Source organism: Hyla sarda, chromosome 5 (genome assembly GCF_029499605.1).
Source record: "Hyla sarda isolate aHylSar1 chromosome 5, aHylSar1.hap1, whole genome shotgun sequence".
NCBI classification, from domain to species: domain Eukaryota; kingdom Metazoa; phylum Chordata; class Amphibia; order Anura; family Hylidae; genus Hyla; species Hyla sarda.
In genome coordinates, this window is record NC_079193.1 from 373,601,830 (window position 1) to 373,618,785 (window position 16,956).

The window sequence follows — 16,956 nt, forward strand, 5'->3', positions numbered from 1 at the left end:
TTTTTTTCAACTGGCTCCAGAAAGATTTGTAAATACTTATATATTAAAAATGATTAATCCTTCCAGTACTTAGCTGCTGTATGTTAAGCAGGAAGTTGTGTAGTTTTTTCCAGTCTGACCACAGTGCTCTCTGCTAACACCTTTGTCCATGTCAGGAACTGTCCAGGGCAGGAGAAAATCCCCATAGCAAACCTCTCCTGCGCTGGACAGTTCCTGATATGGACAGAGGTGTCAGCAGAGAGCACTGTGGTCAGACTGGAAAGAACTACACAACTTCCTCTGGAGCATACAGCAGCTGATAAGTACTGGAAGGATTAAAGGGGTTGTGCGCTGCTTTCCGGAGCTCGGCTCGCAGCGTCCGGAAGTTCATTACTCCGAACGCTGTGTGCGGGCTTCCGTGTTCGCGGCCGCCGGGCGTGACGTCACGCCCGGCCCCTCGTGACGTCAAGCCCGCCCCCTCAACGAAAGTCTATGGAAAGGGGGCGTGACCGCTGTCACGCCCCCTTCCCATTGACTTTGGTAGAGGGGGCGGGCGTGACGTCACGCCCGGCGGCCGCGGAAGCCCACACACAGCGTTCGGAGTAATGAACTTCCAGATGCTGCGAGCGGAGCTCCCAAAGGCCCGGCAGCGCACAACCCCTTTAAGATTTTTAAATAGAAGTAATTTACAAATCTGTTTATCTTTCTGGCACCAGTTAATTTGAAAGCATTTGTTACTCCACTGAAGTACCACTTTAAGCACATTTTCTTATGGCTATGTCCCACATGACCAAGAAAAACTTACAATGTTGGTCCATGGGATTGGTCATCGGCACGGAGACTGGTGAGAAAAGCGTTTAGTCACATGCTTCTCTCCGCGCTCGTTTAAGCAATCATGTCTCCTGGACACAAGTACACTGTAAGGAGGCTCACCTTGGTCAGACAAGAAGTCCAGCATGGTCTGCAGGAGGAACGAAAGATGGCGAACGCAAAGGGCGGGGTTGCCCATTCTCCGGGAGGCGTAGACGAGCTCATGCAATAATCGCATCTGCACTGCTGCCCAACCTCTATGTGCACCTAGAAAGGAGGAGAGAAAGGTCAGTCTGCTGGCGCTGCAATGGCTGTGTGACCTCAGTACATATATATATACAGTCATGGACGTAGATGTTGGCACCCCTGAAATTTTTCATGAAAATGAAGTATTCCTCACAGAAAAGGATTGTAGTAACACATGTTTTGCTATACACATGTTTATTCCCTTTGTGTGTATTGGAACTAAACCAAAAAAAGGGAGGAAAAAAAGCAAATTGGAGATAATGTCACCAAACTCCAAAAATGGGCTGGACAAAATTATTGGCACCCTTAACTTAATATTTGGTTGCACACCCTTTGGAAAAAATAACTGAAATCAGTGGCTTCCTATAACCATCAATAAGCTTCTTACACCTCTCAGCCGGGATGTTGAACCACTCTTCCTTTACAAACTGCTCCAGGTCTCTTATTGGAAGGAGTCTTTTCCCAACAGTAATTATAAGATCTCTCCACAGGTGATCAATGGGATTTAGATCTGGACTCATTGCTGCCACCTTAGGACTCTCCAGCGCTTTGTTGTCATCCATTTCTGGGTCTTTTTGACGTATGTTTGGGGTCATTGTCCTGCTGGAAGACCCAAGATCTCGAACACAAACCCAGCTTTCTGACACTGGGCTGTACAGTGCGACCCAAAATCCATTGGTAATCCTCAGATTTCATGATGTCTTGTACACATTCAAGGCCCCCAGTGCCAGAGGCAGCAAAACAACCCAAAACATCATTGACCTCCCCCATATGTCACTGTAGGTTCTGTGTCCTTTTCTTTGTAGGCCTCATTCTGTTTTCGGTAAACAGTAGAATGATGTGATTAACCAAAAAGATCTATCTTGGTCTCATCTGTCCACAAGACATTTTCCCAGAAGGATTTTGGTTACTCAAGTTCATTTTGGTAAAATGTAGTCTTGCTTTTTTATGTCTGTGTCAGCAGTGGGGTCCTCCTGGGTCTCCTCCATAGTGGGGTCCTCCTGGGTCTACTCCATAGTGGGGTCCTCCTGGGTCTCCTCCATAGTGGGGTCCTCCTGGGTCTCCTCCATAGTGGGGTCCTCCTGGGTCTCCTCCATAGTGGGGTCCTCCTGGGTCTCCTGCCATAACGTTTCACTTAAAATGTCGACAGATAGTTTGCGCTGACACTGATGCTCCCTGAGCCTGCAGGACAGCTTGAATATCTTTGGAACTTGTTTGGGGCTGCTTATCCACCATCCGGACTATCCTACGTTGACACTTTCATAAATGTTTCTCTTCCGTCCACGTCCAGGGAGGTTAGCTACAGCGCCATGGGTTGCAAACTTCTTGATAATGTTGCGCACTGTGGACAAAGGCAAATCTACATCTCTGGAGATGGACTTGTAACCTTGAGATTGTTCATATTTTTCCACAATTTTCGTTTTCATGTCCTCAGACAGTTCTTTTCTCTTTCTGTTGTTGACGCTTAGTGTGGCACACACAGACACACAATGCAAAGTCTAAGTGAACTTCTCTCCTTTTTATCTGCTTTCAGGTGTGATTTTTATATTGCCCACACCTGTTACTTGCCCCAGGTGAGTTTAAAGGAGCATCACATGCTTCAAACAATCTTATTTATCCACAATTTTGAAAGCGTGCCAATAATTTTGTCCAGACCATTTTTGGAGTTTGGTGACATTGGGGGATATTTATCAAAGTTGTCTATGTCCCGCATCAATATAGACCAAACTACAGAGGGTTAGTCTGGTCTATTGTGCACCTAATTTATCAAATGGCGCACAGCTCTTGATAGATTCTGTGCACAGACTGCATGATCTATGGTTTAGTCTATATTTAAACCTGCTCCAGTATAGTCTGACATTTCAGCGTACTTTCAGCCTATGCGACTTGTCGCTGAAAAGTCGCTTTTGATAAATTCAGCACCAATGCATTTTTCAATGCATTTCAGTCTAAAATAGACTTGCATGCATCATGTTCTCTAGATCCTCTAGAGCAAAAGTCGCAGAAAAGTCGCACAGATTTAGACTGCGACTTTCTGTGCGACAAATTTAGACAAGAAAAACCAGTCTAAATCCTTTGATAAATCTCCCCCCATTATGTCCAATTTGCTTTTTTTCCTCCCTTTTTTGGTTTAGTTCCAATACACACAAAGGGAATAAACATGTGTATAGCAAAACATGTGTTACTGCAATCCTTTTCTGAGAGAAATACTTTATTTTCTAGAAAAATGTCAGGGGTGCCAACATGTACGGCCATGACTGTATGTGTGTGTGTGTGTGTGTATGTATATATGTATATATATATATATATATATATATATGTGTATATATATATATATATATATTACACATATACACACACACACACACACACACACACATACAGGATAACATGGCGTCTTTCTTCCAAAAAGCAGCACCAAACTAGTCCACATGTTGCCTTTAGGACTGCACTCATGGTACCGCCCCATTTACTTAATTTAAAGGGGTACTCCAGAGGAAAATACATGTTTTCAAATTAACTGGTGCCAGAAAGTTATACCTATTTGTAAATTACTTTTATTTATAAATCTTAACCCTTCCAGTACTTATCAGCTGCTGTATGCTCCACAGGAAGTTGTGTAGTTCTTCCCAGTCTGACCACAGTGCTCTCTGCTGCCACCTCTGTCCGTGTCAGGAACTGTCCAAAGCAAGAGAGGTTTACTATAGTGATTGGCTCCTACCCCGGACAGTTCCTGACACGTACAGAGGTGTCAGTAGAGAGCACTGTGGTCAGACTGGAAAGAACTACACAACTGTGTTTTGTTCTTTCCAGTGGAGTATACAGCAGCTGATAAGTACTGGAAGGGTTAAGATTTTTAACAAAAATTATTTTACAAATCTGTATTAATTTTCTAGGACCAGTTGATCTAAATACATTTATTTTCTTCCGGAGTATCCCCTTAAATTGAGATGAGCTGCAATACGACATATAACCCATGCACAGGTGTGGCGCTGTTTAAAGGGTTTATATGAGGATTAGAAAAACCGCATCATACCTACAAACAGCGCCACACCTGTGCATGGGTTGTGTGTGGTATTGCAGCTCAGCTCAAACCTTTCAAAGTGAATGGGAAAAGCATCCACAGGAATCACAGCCGATTTGACTTCTCTGTGAAGCAATGAGTATTGTTGTACAGAAGAAGATATTGGGAGTTGTAGTGCACTGATCTATAGCATATAAATTACATTTACCTAGTAAATACTTTGTATTGATAACTGAACCTGTTTCAATTAAATTCTACAAATACAAATTCTAAAATGTCAAAAAAATGATTATTAAAATGACAATTGTTTCCCCAAATTTGTGTTTGTCAGCCGAGTCCAGGAGCATCCGGCGCCTTGGCTCAGTTCCACCGGGCTGAACATCTTAATACGTTTTTAACATCCATCTAGCTTCTCTCCCCCCAATAATTCAGAATTAATTCTCCGGAGCTGCGCTCTCTCTCTCTCAGGCACAAGAGAAGACTTCGCTATTCTTCTCTTTTTCTCGCTTTTGTTTTGCTTCTTAAACAGATTAGGAGCCGCGCTGCAGTCACTGAAAGCTTTGCTGCCGGCGACCACGAAATGAAATTAAAATATTAAACACAGATTTATAAAAGCTTTTTATACTTCAGCAACTCCTGCCTAAAAAAAAAAAGAAATAAGAAATAAAAATGTAGGGAAAAAAGGGACGAGGCTTTCATGTCGCTGACAAAGGAGAACATTAAACGTTACTAAGTGAGATTACAAGAGCGGAGAACGCCAACAGTGTGCGCGCAGGTATCTACAGACAAACATGGCGCCTGAACGCAAAAAAAAAAAAACATTAAACTACCGGCCCGCGGAGAACATTTCTTGTTGTTTCCTTTTGTTTCGTTTTTCGACAAATATTCACATTTATTTTTTTGTCATCTTTTTTCAAATAATTGTTTACATTTTTTCCCCCCAATTTTTTATTTATAAAATTTTTTCTAACAAAAAAATTTTTTTTGTTTCTCTCCTCTCATTTTTTTTTAGCAGAGAGAATGACCGCTGGGATCCCCTGCGATCTGCGTGGCAGGACCTGGCTCTCTCCGTTAGGATCACATGTCTACTGGTAGACGGCACACGCACCATTCATTTCTCTTGGAGCGCCAATGATGCCCTCATCTATACTCGGGTCTTTCCGGAGCTTCCATAGAAGTGAACAGAGCGTATGTCGTCTCACTGAGTCTCCTCGCTTAGTGCCGGGTCCCGTTTTGGAGATTGTGGGGGGCCCCAGCTGTCAGACCCCCCCAGATCAGCTACTTATCCCCTATCCTTTGATGTTTTTATGACATTTTTATATCCTGTCCCAATTTTTTTTAAACCTTTTCATTTATTTTACACACATATATTATACATAGATTGTTGTACTTTTTTTTTTTATTAATTTATTTGCATTTGAAAATTTTTCTTTTAGCTTTTTTTTAATATACATTTTATGTGTTTGAAACAAATTAATATTTTAATGTTGTTTTAAGTATTTCCTACTCTTATTTTTTCCCCTTTTCTCCTTATTTTTTTTAATTATAGGCCAAGATTTAATAATGGATATGGGTGTCTTTTTTTTTTTTTAAAGAATATTTTATTTCCATTTTCAAAATGAATCAAAAAGGCGCAAATAGATGGAGTCCTGCGTCAAGACCAACTCAATCATATAAGGGTCACCCAGCATATGAATCAAATAAATCATAAACACCTAGTAATGTGTTTAAGGGTGTGCATAAAACGTAACTTTTACTTGTTTATCAGATAAAATATCAAACTTAAATTGTGTATTTGTGTACAAAAATTACCATTGCCAATGAAATTGCAAGGGATTATGGCTGTATATACGATGGCCAAGGTGGGCTCTGCTTGACCCTGCCAGCCCAACTGTGCCTCCTAAACAACAAATTCTCCCAACCAAATAAAGACCGCCGACGCATTTCTACCAGCACTCAGGCTGGTGTCATCAGGGAGCCTAACTATTGTGACGTCAGGTATTCATATCATTAGCCTGTAAAAAGAATGCAGCTCAATCACTATAGATCCCTATAGATGAATGATTCCCCAGGATCTCGTAGTTCAGGTCCACTGTTTACGGTATCAGATGGGAATAATGCAGAACCTGCTGTGGCACAGGGAGCCGGAGATACTCCGCTCTACTCGCTAGTTCCAGCGAAACGCCGGCATCTCGCTGGAACTAGCGAGCAGAGCGGAGTATCTCCGGCTCCCTGCGCCACAGGGCCCTTTTTTTTTTGCAGCAACCCCGAACCTGGATCTATATGGATACACTGTTATTACATTTTATATGTTTTGACCAATGTTGTTACCTCCCTGATGACACCAGTCTGAGTGCTGGTAGAAATGTGTCGGCGGTCTTTATTTGGTTGGGAGAATTTGTTGTTTAGGAGGCACAGTTGGGCTGGCAGGGCCAAGCAGAACCCACCTTGGCCATCCTCTATACAGCCATAATCCCTTGCAATTTTATTGGTAATGGTAATTTTTGTACACAAATACACAATTTAAGTTTGATATTTTATCTGATCAACAAGTAAAAGTTACGTTTTATGCACACCCTTAAAAACACATTACTAGGTGTTTATGATTTATTTCATTTTCAAAATTACAAACAAAATACATATCCAGAAAATATTACAAAAAGTCCCCCCTCCCCCCTCTCCTTCTTTAATTAACCAGATTTATTACAGTGTATCAGGAAGACTGATACATTTGGTGCATCTGAAAACGAATCCAGTGTTTTACAACCAGAGTGCCTCCAGCTGTTGCAAAACTACAACTCTCAGCATGCCCGGACAGCCAAAGGCTGTCCGGGCATGCTGGGAGTTGTAGTTTTGCAGCAGGTGGAGGAAGACTGGTTAAGAAACACTGGTCTGGATAGTGCATTGCTAAAACATAGAGCCTTTAAATTTGGAATTTGATCATGAGCACCAATGGGGGGGAAGGGACTGATGTAAGAGATTTAAGATCTCTGTACAACTCTGCGGAATGTGTTGGCGCTATAAAATAAATTAAGAAAAAAAATTGACTGTTATCTGACAAATTCTTAACAAAAAAAAAAACCCTGAAAAAACAGTTCTAGAATCAGTGCCCAGCCCCCAAGGAGCCAGAGCTTCATGCTGTTTCTGTTGCCTACTGCTAAAGGTGGGCATGCGATGCCCCACCATGATCCCTGCACAGTCTGTAGTTGGGTGTTGTATGCCATATGTGCCCTATTTAAAATGTCCATTTAAAGGGGTACTCCCGTGGAAAACTTTTTTTCTTTTTTTTAGATCCACTGGTGCCAGAAAGTTAAACAGATTTGTAAATTACTTGTATTAAAAAAATCTTAATCCTTCCAGTACTTTTTAGGGGGCTGTATACTACAGAGGAAATGCTTCTCTTTTTGGATTTATCTTATGTCACAACCACATAGCTCTCTGCTGACATCTCTGTCCATTTTAGGAACTGTCATATGCTGCTCCGGACAGTTCCTAAAATGGACAGCAGAGGTCAGCAGAGAGCTATGTGGTTGTGACATAAGAGAAATCCAAAAAGAAAAAACAATTCCTCTGTAGTATACAGCCCCTAAAAAGTACTGGAAGGATTAAGATTTTTTTAATAGAAGTTATTTACAAATCTGTTTAACTTTCTGGCACCAGTTGTTAAAAAATAAAAAAATAAAACGTTTTCCACGGTAGTACCCCTTTAATAAGAGAGAAAACTTTTTGACATGATTTGTAAATTAAAAGACAAAATGTAGCCCGGACCTTCTAGGTGAGTGTATAGAAATAAATGATCATAGATCGTGCTTCAAGAATAATGATCGTGCTTTAATAAATTGTTGATCATTATTCTTGAAGCACGATCTATGATCATTTATTTCTATACACTCACCTAGAAGGTCCGGGCTACATTTTGTCTTTTGGTTTTCCTTTTTAGCAATTAAGGTATAGTTGCTTGCCCAGTTTGACCTCGGTGTGTATTAATTGTGAGCTGCACACACCCATATACTTTCTCTTTTTTGATTTGTAAATTACTTATATTTAAAAAATCTTACTCCTTCCAGTACATCATCTGCTGTATGTTACACAGGAAGTTCTCCTTCTTTTTGAATTTCCTTTCTGTCTGACCACAGTGCTCTCGGCTGACACCTCTGTTCATTTTAGGAACTGTCCAGATCAGGATAGGTTTGCTATGGGGATTTGCTCCTGCTCCGGACAGTTCCTAAAATGAACAGAGGTGTCAGCAGAGAGCACTGTGGTCAAACAGAAAGGAAATTCAAAAAGAAAAAGAACTTCCTGCAGAGCATACAACAGCTGGTAAGTACTGGAAGGATTAAGATTTCTAAATAGAAGTCATTTACAAATCTGTTTAACTTTCTGGCACCAGTTGATTTAAAAAAAAAAATTCCACTGGAGTACCCCTTTAACCCCTTAAGGTCTCAGACAATATTTTTACGTTTTCGTTTTTTCCTCCTAAACTTCAAAAAAATCCTAACTCTTATATTTTCATCCACAGACTAGTATGAGGACTTGTTTTTTGCGAGACCAGTTGTCCGTTGTAATGACATCACTCATTATATCATAAAATGTATGGCGCAACCAATAAAATACTATTTGTGTGGGGAAATTAAAAAGAAAACCGCACTGTTGCTAATTTTGGAAGGTTTCGTTTTCACGCCGTACAATTTACGGTAAAAATGACATGTGTTCTTTATTCTGTGGGTCAATACGATTAAAATGATACCCATGATAACATACTTTTCTATTACTGTTGCGCTTATAACAAACTTTTTAACCTAATTAGTACGTTTAAAATCCCCCTAGTTTGAAGACCTATAACTTTTAAATTTTTCCGTATAAGCGGCGGTGTGAGGGCTCATTTCTTGCGCCGTGATCTGTACTTTTTATTGATACCATATTTGCTTATATAAAACTTTTTTTTTTGCTTATATAAGACTTTTTTGTTTCTTTTTTATGTTCCCGCCGTTCACCGTACGGTATCATTAACATTTTATTTTAATAGTTCAGATATTTACACACGCGGCGATGCCAAATGTGTATATAAAATATTTTTTAAACACTTTTTGGGGGTGAAATAGGGAAAATTGGACAATTTACGTTTTTATTGGGGGAGGGGTTTTTTCACATTTTTTTAACTTTATTTTTTTTTTTACTTTTATTTTTACACTTTAATAGTCCCCATAGGGGACTATCTATAGCAATCATTTGATTGCTAATACTGTTCAATGCTATGTATAGGACATAGTACTGATCAGTGTTATCGGTCATCTTCTGCTCTGGTCTGCGAGAAGGCAGCGGAGGCAGAAGACGCTGGGAAGGCAGCGGAGGCAGGTGAGGGGGACCGCCGTCTGCCGTTCTGGATGATCGGATTGCCGCGGCAGCGCTGCGGGCGATCCGATCATCCATTTTAGTGACCGCGATGCTGCAGATACCGTGATCTGTATTGATCACGGCATCTGAGGGGTTAATGGCGGACATCCACGGGATCGCGGATGTCCGCCATTACCGGTGGGTTCCGGGCTGTGATCAGCAGCCGGGACCTGCCGCGCATGATCCGGGCATCGCTCCGATGCTCGCAGTTATGCATAGGACGTAAAAGTACGTCCTGGTGCGTTAAGTACCAGCTCACCAGGACGTACATTTACGGGGTTAAATGAGATTCGGCGGATCTCACAATTTTATTTTATTTGCACATTACCAAAGTGGGCACTGCCCCCTCAAAAATAAGAACCCTTCCCAAGGACACATGCGCAGAGCGAGCTGTCCGGGGGGGAACCACTAGTACGATCCTGCCTTGGTGCACTCTTCTCATCACGGTACATGCTCAAGGAGTGTGGGAGTCTTGGTGGAAGCACCCCAGCCACAGTGAGGCTGGGTTCCCATTACGTTTTCCCCCATACGGGAGCGCATACGGCAGGGGAGAGCTAAAAACTTGCGTTCCCCTGCCGTATGCGCTCCCGTATGGAGGAAAACGTAATGGGAACCCAGCCTAACCCAGATTGTGACTAGCAGAGGACTACAACCATCAGCATTCCCACCAGCTCCTCCATTACATACGCATTCTGCACCCTGGGGTGGCATATGGTAGCCTTCAGGAGTGCATATGGTAGCCTGCTGCTTATTAAAGGGGTACTCCGGTGAAAACCTTTTTTCTTTTAAATCAACTGGTGGCAGAAAGTTAAACATAGTTGTAAATTACTTCTAGTAAAAAATCTTAATCCTTCCTGTACTTATTAGCTGCCGAATGCTACAGAGGAAATTCCTTTCTTTTTGGAACACTGATGACATCACGAGCACAGTGCTCTCTCTGCTGACATCTCTGTCCATTTTAGCAACCATGCATAGCAGATGTATGCTAAGGGCAGCATGGTGGCTCAGTGGTTAGCACTACTGCCTTGCAGTGCTGGGGACTTGGGTTCAAATCCCGCTAAGGACAACAATAAATAAAGCGTTATTATTATTTTTAGAATAACATCAGCAGAGAGAACTGTGCTCGTGATGTCATCAGAGAGCATTCCAAAATAAGAAAAGAATTTCCTCTGTAGTATTCAGCAGCTAATAAGTACAGGAAGGATTAAGATTTTTTTTAATAGAAGTAATTTGCAAATATGTTTAACTTTCTGCCACCAGTTGATTTAAAAGAAAAAAGGTTTTCACCGGAGTACCCCTTTAAGAGTCTGGATCAGTGTTTCACAAACAGGGTGCCTCCAGCTGTTGCAAAACTACAACTCCCAGCATGCCCGGACAGCCTTTGGCTGTCCGGGCATGCAGGGAGCTGTAGTTTTGCAATAGTTGGAGGCACACTGGTCTGGATAGTGCATTACTAAAAGATAAGTGTCAGCCAGCAGAATCCTGAATGCAGCTCTGGATGGAGTAAAGGGTCAGTACAAGCTTCTCCTGATCTTGTGCACAAGTAGGAGGTGAGGGTTTTTACCTTTGCTGAAATCCTTAGGGTCGAGAGATAAGCTGTAGCCGGGCAGAGTCTCTAGGAGGAGTTTGTAGCAAGCCTTCCAGCCGGGCTCCGGGATTGTGGGGGCCACACACTGCATGGCAGCCACCCGCTTGAAGAAAGCAGATTTTCGGTGGAAGCCGATGAGCTCGTAAAGTTCGGAGAGGACGCTGTATCGCTGGATCTTCTCCTCCTCTGACAGCTACAAAACAGAACAAAAATCACATGACAAATTAATTGACCGTCTTATATCCAGATTCTTAAAAATAAAGACGTCTTAAAGTCAACACAGCTAATGATCATTGATGTCACCTTCTCTTCTTGTATCTCTTATTTCTTGTAAGCTCCTATGGTCAGGACTTTTTTTTTTTTTACTTTTTTTCTCTTCCACTCTATTCATACTAGGGATCGACCGATATCGTATTTTTAGGGCCGATACCGATAATCGGTGGAGGTTAGGGCCGATAGCCGATAACTTATACAGATATTCCGGTATAAGTTATCGGCTATTTATCCCCCCGCGACACCGCTGCAGATCATTGATTTAAAGCGGGCGCTTTAAATCAATGCACTGCAGTGGCTTTTGCGGGGCCATAGGCCGCCGCCGCCACCCGCTTCTCTCCCCCTACCTGTCAGGGTGGTCCGGGCCATCCATCCTTCCTGTAGTGTCCGGCGGCATTCCGGGTGGAGGGTGAACCGGTCCGGGCTGTCCTTCTCCGGGGGTCCTCTTCTCCACTCCGGGCAGGCTCCGGCCTAGTAACGCAGTATAGACGCCGCTGCGCAGTGACGCCCGTGCGCAGCGACGCACCTGACGTCACGGCGTAGCGGCGTCTATGCAGCATACTAGGCCGGAGCCTGCCCAGAGTGGAGAAGAGGACCTCCGGAGAAGAAGGACAGCCCGGACCGATTCACCCTCCACCCGGAATGCCGCCGGACACTACAGGAAGGATGGATGGATGGAGGGTGGGGGAGGGGCCCAACCGGTATAGCGGTATGGGCAAAAATCCATACCGTGGGAGAAAAAAAACGGTATCCGGTTCATACCGGTATACCGACCAGCACTACGGTGGGGGGTGCGACACGGTGGGTCGGTGGGGTGTGCGACGCGGTGCGGTGGGTCGGGGGGGGGGGGCGGTCACGGTGCGGTGGGTCGGGGGGGGGCGGTCGCGGTGCGGTGGGGGCGATGCGGGGGACGGGGCATTATCGGCTTATCGGCAAGGTAATTGCAGATACCGATAATGCCCAAACTCGTGATTATCGGCCGATCCCTAATTCATACTCTCCATATTCACTAGGCATCCACTGCTTCCCTCTAACCTCCATCCCTAATCTGTTTTTCTTACTGTTTTTACTAACTTCCCCTCAGTTTCCTAAATTTTGGATTTGTATTTCAAAAGATTCCCAGATTCTTCTCCATTTCCTTCCATTTCTTTGATTAGGCAAACTATCTAGTCTCAATGTCTCCATAATGCAAGTCTGTTTTAAATTTCTTAAAGGGGTACTCCGGTGAAAACTTTTTTTCTTTTAAATCAACTGGTGGCAGAAAGTTAAACATATTTGTAAATTACTTCTATTAAAAAAAATCTTAATCCTTCCTGTACTTATTAGCTGCTGAATACTACAAAGGAAATTCTTTTCTTTTTTGGAATGCTCTCTGATGACATCACGACCACAGTTCTCTCTGCTGACGTTATTATAATAATAACGCTTTATTTATTGTTGTCCTTAGTGGGATTTGAACCCAAGTCCCCAGCACTGCAAGGCAGCAATGCTAACCACTGAGCCACCATGCTGCCCTTAGCATACATCTGCTATGCACGGTTGCTAAAATGGACAGAGAGGTCAGCAGAGAGCACTGTGCTCGTGATGTCATCAGTGTTCCAAAAAGAAAGGAATTTCCTCTGTAGCATTCAGCAGCTAATAGGTACTGGAAGGATTAAGATTTTTTAATAGAAGTAATTTACAAATATGTTTAACTTTCTGCCACCAGTTGATTTAAAAGAAAAAAAGGTTTTCACCGGAGTACCCCTTTAAGATACTAGGGATTTGGGGGAGTTCCTGGGATTTCCAACATCTTGCAATACCTACACGGGCTGTTGCTAGGATGTGGTAACTTATTGTTATTTTCTCTAATGATAATACCTCCAGTCCCAAAGACAAAAGGGCCATTCCCGGTCCCCAGCCTTGGATGTCCTCTGTTTCTAATAATTTGCTTAATATGTGGTAAATACTACTCCAGAAGGGCTGAATTTTTGTACAGTTCCACCATATATGTAACATTGACCCCTCCTGTGAATCGCAGCGCCAGCACAAAGGAGTTGGTCGTATTAAAGGGGTACTCCGCCCCTAGACATCTTATCCCCTATCCAAAGGATAGGGATAAGATGTCAGATCGCCGGTGTCCCGCTGCTGGGGACCCCGGGGATCGCTGCTGCAGCACCCCGCTATCATTACTGCGCAGAGCGAGATCGCTCTGCACGTAATGACGGGCAATACAGGGGACGGAGCATCGTTACATCACGGCTCCGCCCCTCGTGACGTCACGGCCGGCCCCCGTCAATACAAGTCTATAGGAAGGGGGCGTGGCAGTCGTCACACCCCCTGCCATAGACTTGCATTAAGGGGACGGGCCGTGATGTCATGAGGGGCGGAGCCATGACGTCACGCTGCTCCGGCCCCTGTATTGTCCGTCATTACGTGCAGAGCGATCTCGCTCTGCGCAGTAATGATGGCGGGGTGCTGCAGCAGCGATCCCCGGGGTCCCCAGCAGCGGGACCGCGGTGATCTAACATCTTATCCCCTATCCTTTGGATAGGGGATAAGATGCCAGGGGCGGAGTACCCCTTTAAATTTAGTTATTTTCAGCGGGGTCATATACCATCTATACAGCAGCTTACGTGAGGACTCCAGGTGAGATACGCAGTGAGATACCTTTGTTGGAATAGTGTATATAAAAGGCCATTTTTCTTCTCAGATCTTCCTCCCAACTATCCTGATAACTTTGCCTATTACTCCGCTTTATTAATTGGAGAGCTTTATACGTTTTAGAAATACCTCCTCTTTCCCCCTTGGTTTTAAAGAAATGTTCACTATAGGCCGATTTCTCTGACGGTTCCTCCATTTAAAAGATGAGATACAGTGTCTGAGTTGCAGATATTTGAAGAAATCTTTAGAGGAAATTCCATACCTAGTTGAAATTTGGGGAAATTGAAGGAGTACTCCCTTTTCACAAATAGAGCCCACTGTCTTAACCCCTTTACTTATCCATATGGACAAGTCCGTTGCTGGTAATCGGTGTTGTATGACTTCCATCAGGATGTCTTCCAATCTCCCCAAATTAATTATATTTTGTTTTAAGGATTTTAGCCACTCCGTTATGCTTGCATAAATTAGTCCTATTTTGGAGTGCTGCTTCCCACAATATCTCTCTGGGATATCTTACTCCCGCTGCCTGAGTTTCCAGGGCAACCCAATGCATCTCCAAATCATTATGCCACAATCTTTGTGCTTGGGTAAGTATTATAGCTCTATAGTAATCTAAAACATTAGGGCAGCCTAGACCTCCTTTTCACAACGGTTTATAGAACATTTTTGCTGCTATACGAGGCTTCTTATTTCCCCAAACAAAGTTTTGTATTTGTTGGAGAGTTTTGATTGTTTTTATTGGGATTTTTACTGGCAGATTTCGGAGGGTATATAAAATCTTGTGCAATAATATCATTTTTGAGACTGCTATTCTGCCGATCCAAGAAATCGTCAGTCGTGTATATGAGCCTATGTCTGTGTTTAATTGAGGATAGAGCCTGTTTATATTTATTTTAATAGAGTCCTGTGGAGAAGGGGCTAATTGGGGCTAAGGTCATTGACTTATTGGTCCAGTGAAAGGGGTAAGATTTTTCTAATTGTGATTTAGTGTCCGAGTCTATATGTAATAGTAAGGCTATTGATTTAGAGACATTTAAAGGGTACCTCTCATCAAAAAAAACTTTTGATATATTATAGATTAATGTATGCAGAATAACTTCACAATTGCATGTTATTAAAAAATCTGCTTCTTTCTATTTAATTTTCCACTTTGAAGAAATGACCACTAGGGGTCTCCCTACCAGTCCTGGCAGCAAGCATTTCAGACTCATGCTGGAGTCCTAAACACTACGAGCTGCCAGTCTGCTTTGTTCACAAAGGAGAACACTCAGAGCTGCCAGCCTGCTTTGTTCACAGCCTGTTTGGCTGTGAACAAAGCAGGCTGGCAGCTCTGAGTGTTTAGGACTCCAGCATGAGTCAGAAATGCTTGCTGACAGGACTGATCGGGAAAAATACAATAGAAAGAAGAATATTTTTCATTAACATGCTATTGGAAAGTTATTCAACATTCATTAATCTAAAATATATCAAAAGTTTATTTGATGAGAGGTACCCTTTAATTTATAATAACTAATTGATGAAAATTGCGCAATCAGGGCCATTGGTGATTTTAAAGATTCTGTTGGGTTGGTACATGAGATGAGAATATCATCGGCAAACAGACTTATCCGATGCTCGTCGCTCCTTACTTGAATGCCCTGGATTCCCTTCGATCTCCTCACTTGTTCTGCGAAAGGCTCTATCGCTAGGGTAAACAACAATGGGGACAGGGGGCAAATCTGTCTTGTACCATTTGAGATGACAAATTTCTTTGATAACACTCCCTCTGTATATACTTTGGCACTAGGGGCCGAGTACAGGGCCATTATAGCAGAGATTAATTTTTTGGGGGGAAGCCGAATTTGGTCATCACTGAGACCAGATATCCCCAGTGTACGCGGTCGAATGCCTTCTCCGCATCCAATCCTAGGAAAAGAGAAGGCACCCGACCGCGTCCCACTATGTCGCTCAGGTCCAGGACTCGTCTAGTGCCCTCCGATGTTTGGCGCCCTTTTGTGAATCCGACCTGATCGACTTGTACTAAGTTAGGGAGTATTTTATTTATTCTATCGGCAATCATTTTGGCGTAGAGCTTAATATCTTCATTAAGTAATGAAACTGACCTGTAATTTGATGATGAAGATAAAATCTTTCCTTCCTTAGGGATTGTGATCACAGTTGCCTCTAACATCTGAGCTGAGTATTTCATTAAATACCTCTGTTAATATTGGGGCTATTTTGTTTGTGTGTATTTTATAAAATTCACATATTAACCCCTCTGGTCCTGGAGCTTTTGCTGAGGTTAGTTTATGTCTATGTTTAGTGACTTCCTCTTCAAGGATAGGTTGGGACAAGTTTATGTTTTTTGATTCAGAAATAACAGGTAGATTAATTTGTGACAAGAAACCATTTATTATTTCCTCAGTTGGCTGGTTAATTTTGGGGTCTTCTTTTAAATTACACGGGTTGCTGTAATACTCAGCCAAGGCATTCGCCACACTCTTTGGGTCGTAGACTCTATCTCCTGTGGGCAGGGTTATAGAATCAATTTTATCTCTTTTAATCTTCCTTTGGATTTGTCTGGCTAAATACTTTCCTGGTCTATTGGCTAGCCAGTAAGTACCCAACCTACCTTTTATTTTGAAGTGCTTTATTAAACTTATATAGATCAAGATTGTGTAATTCCGAAGTTATGTCCGTAATCTCTTCAGCTATTGTATTATTGTATTGGTTTTTGTTCTTATTGTGTAGTTCCGCCATCTTCGTTACTAAGGCTACTCTTTTAGATTTACTTTGTTTATTATAAAAAGCGTTTTGACTTATTAATTGGCCTCTGATTGTTGCTTTCACAGCACACGAGAGCATGGAAGATGTACTCACTGAGTTTTTACTTATTTCTAAGACTGAATAAATAAACGAGGACATATTCGGTCTCAGGTTCTCATTCATTATGATATGGGTTTTGGCTCTCCATGGTCTGTACCCCGGGGGGTGGGCCCGATTTTCGTAGTATTAATTG

At 42.6% G+C, this 16,956-nt stretch overlaps 1 protein-coding gene across 1 annotated transcript in view; it reads right to left on the reverse strand.

Annotated features, from left to right (window-relative positions):
- The window catches only part of TRAPPC9 (trafficking protein particle complex subunit 9), a 602,485-nt gene that overhangs the window by 552,992 nt on the left and 32,537 nt on the right, over positions 1–16,956 (reverse strand). Inside the window, exons 8-9 of the mRNA XM_056522817.1 lie at positions 11,019–11,235; positions 913–1,056 (exon numbers count right to left, since the gene is read on the reverse strand). Of these exons, the coding sequence (XP_056378792.1) occupies positions 913–1,056; positions 11,019–11,235 (361 nt within the window). The remainder of the gene's footprint in view (positions 1–912; positions 1,057–11,018; positions 11,236–16,956) is intronic.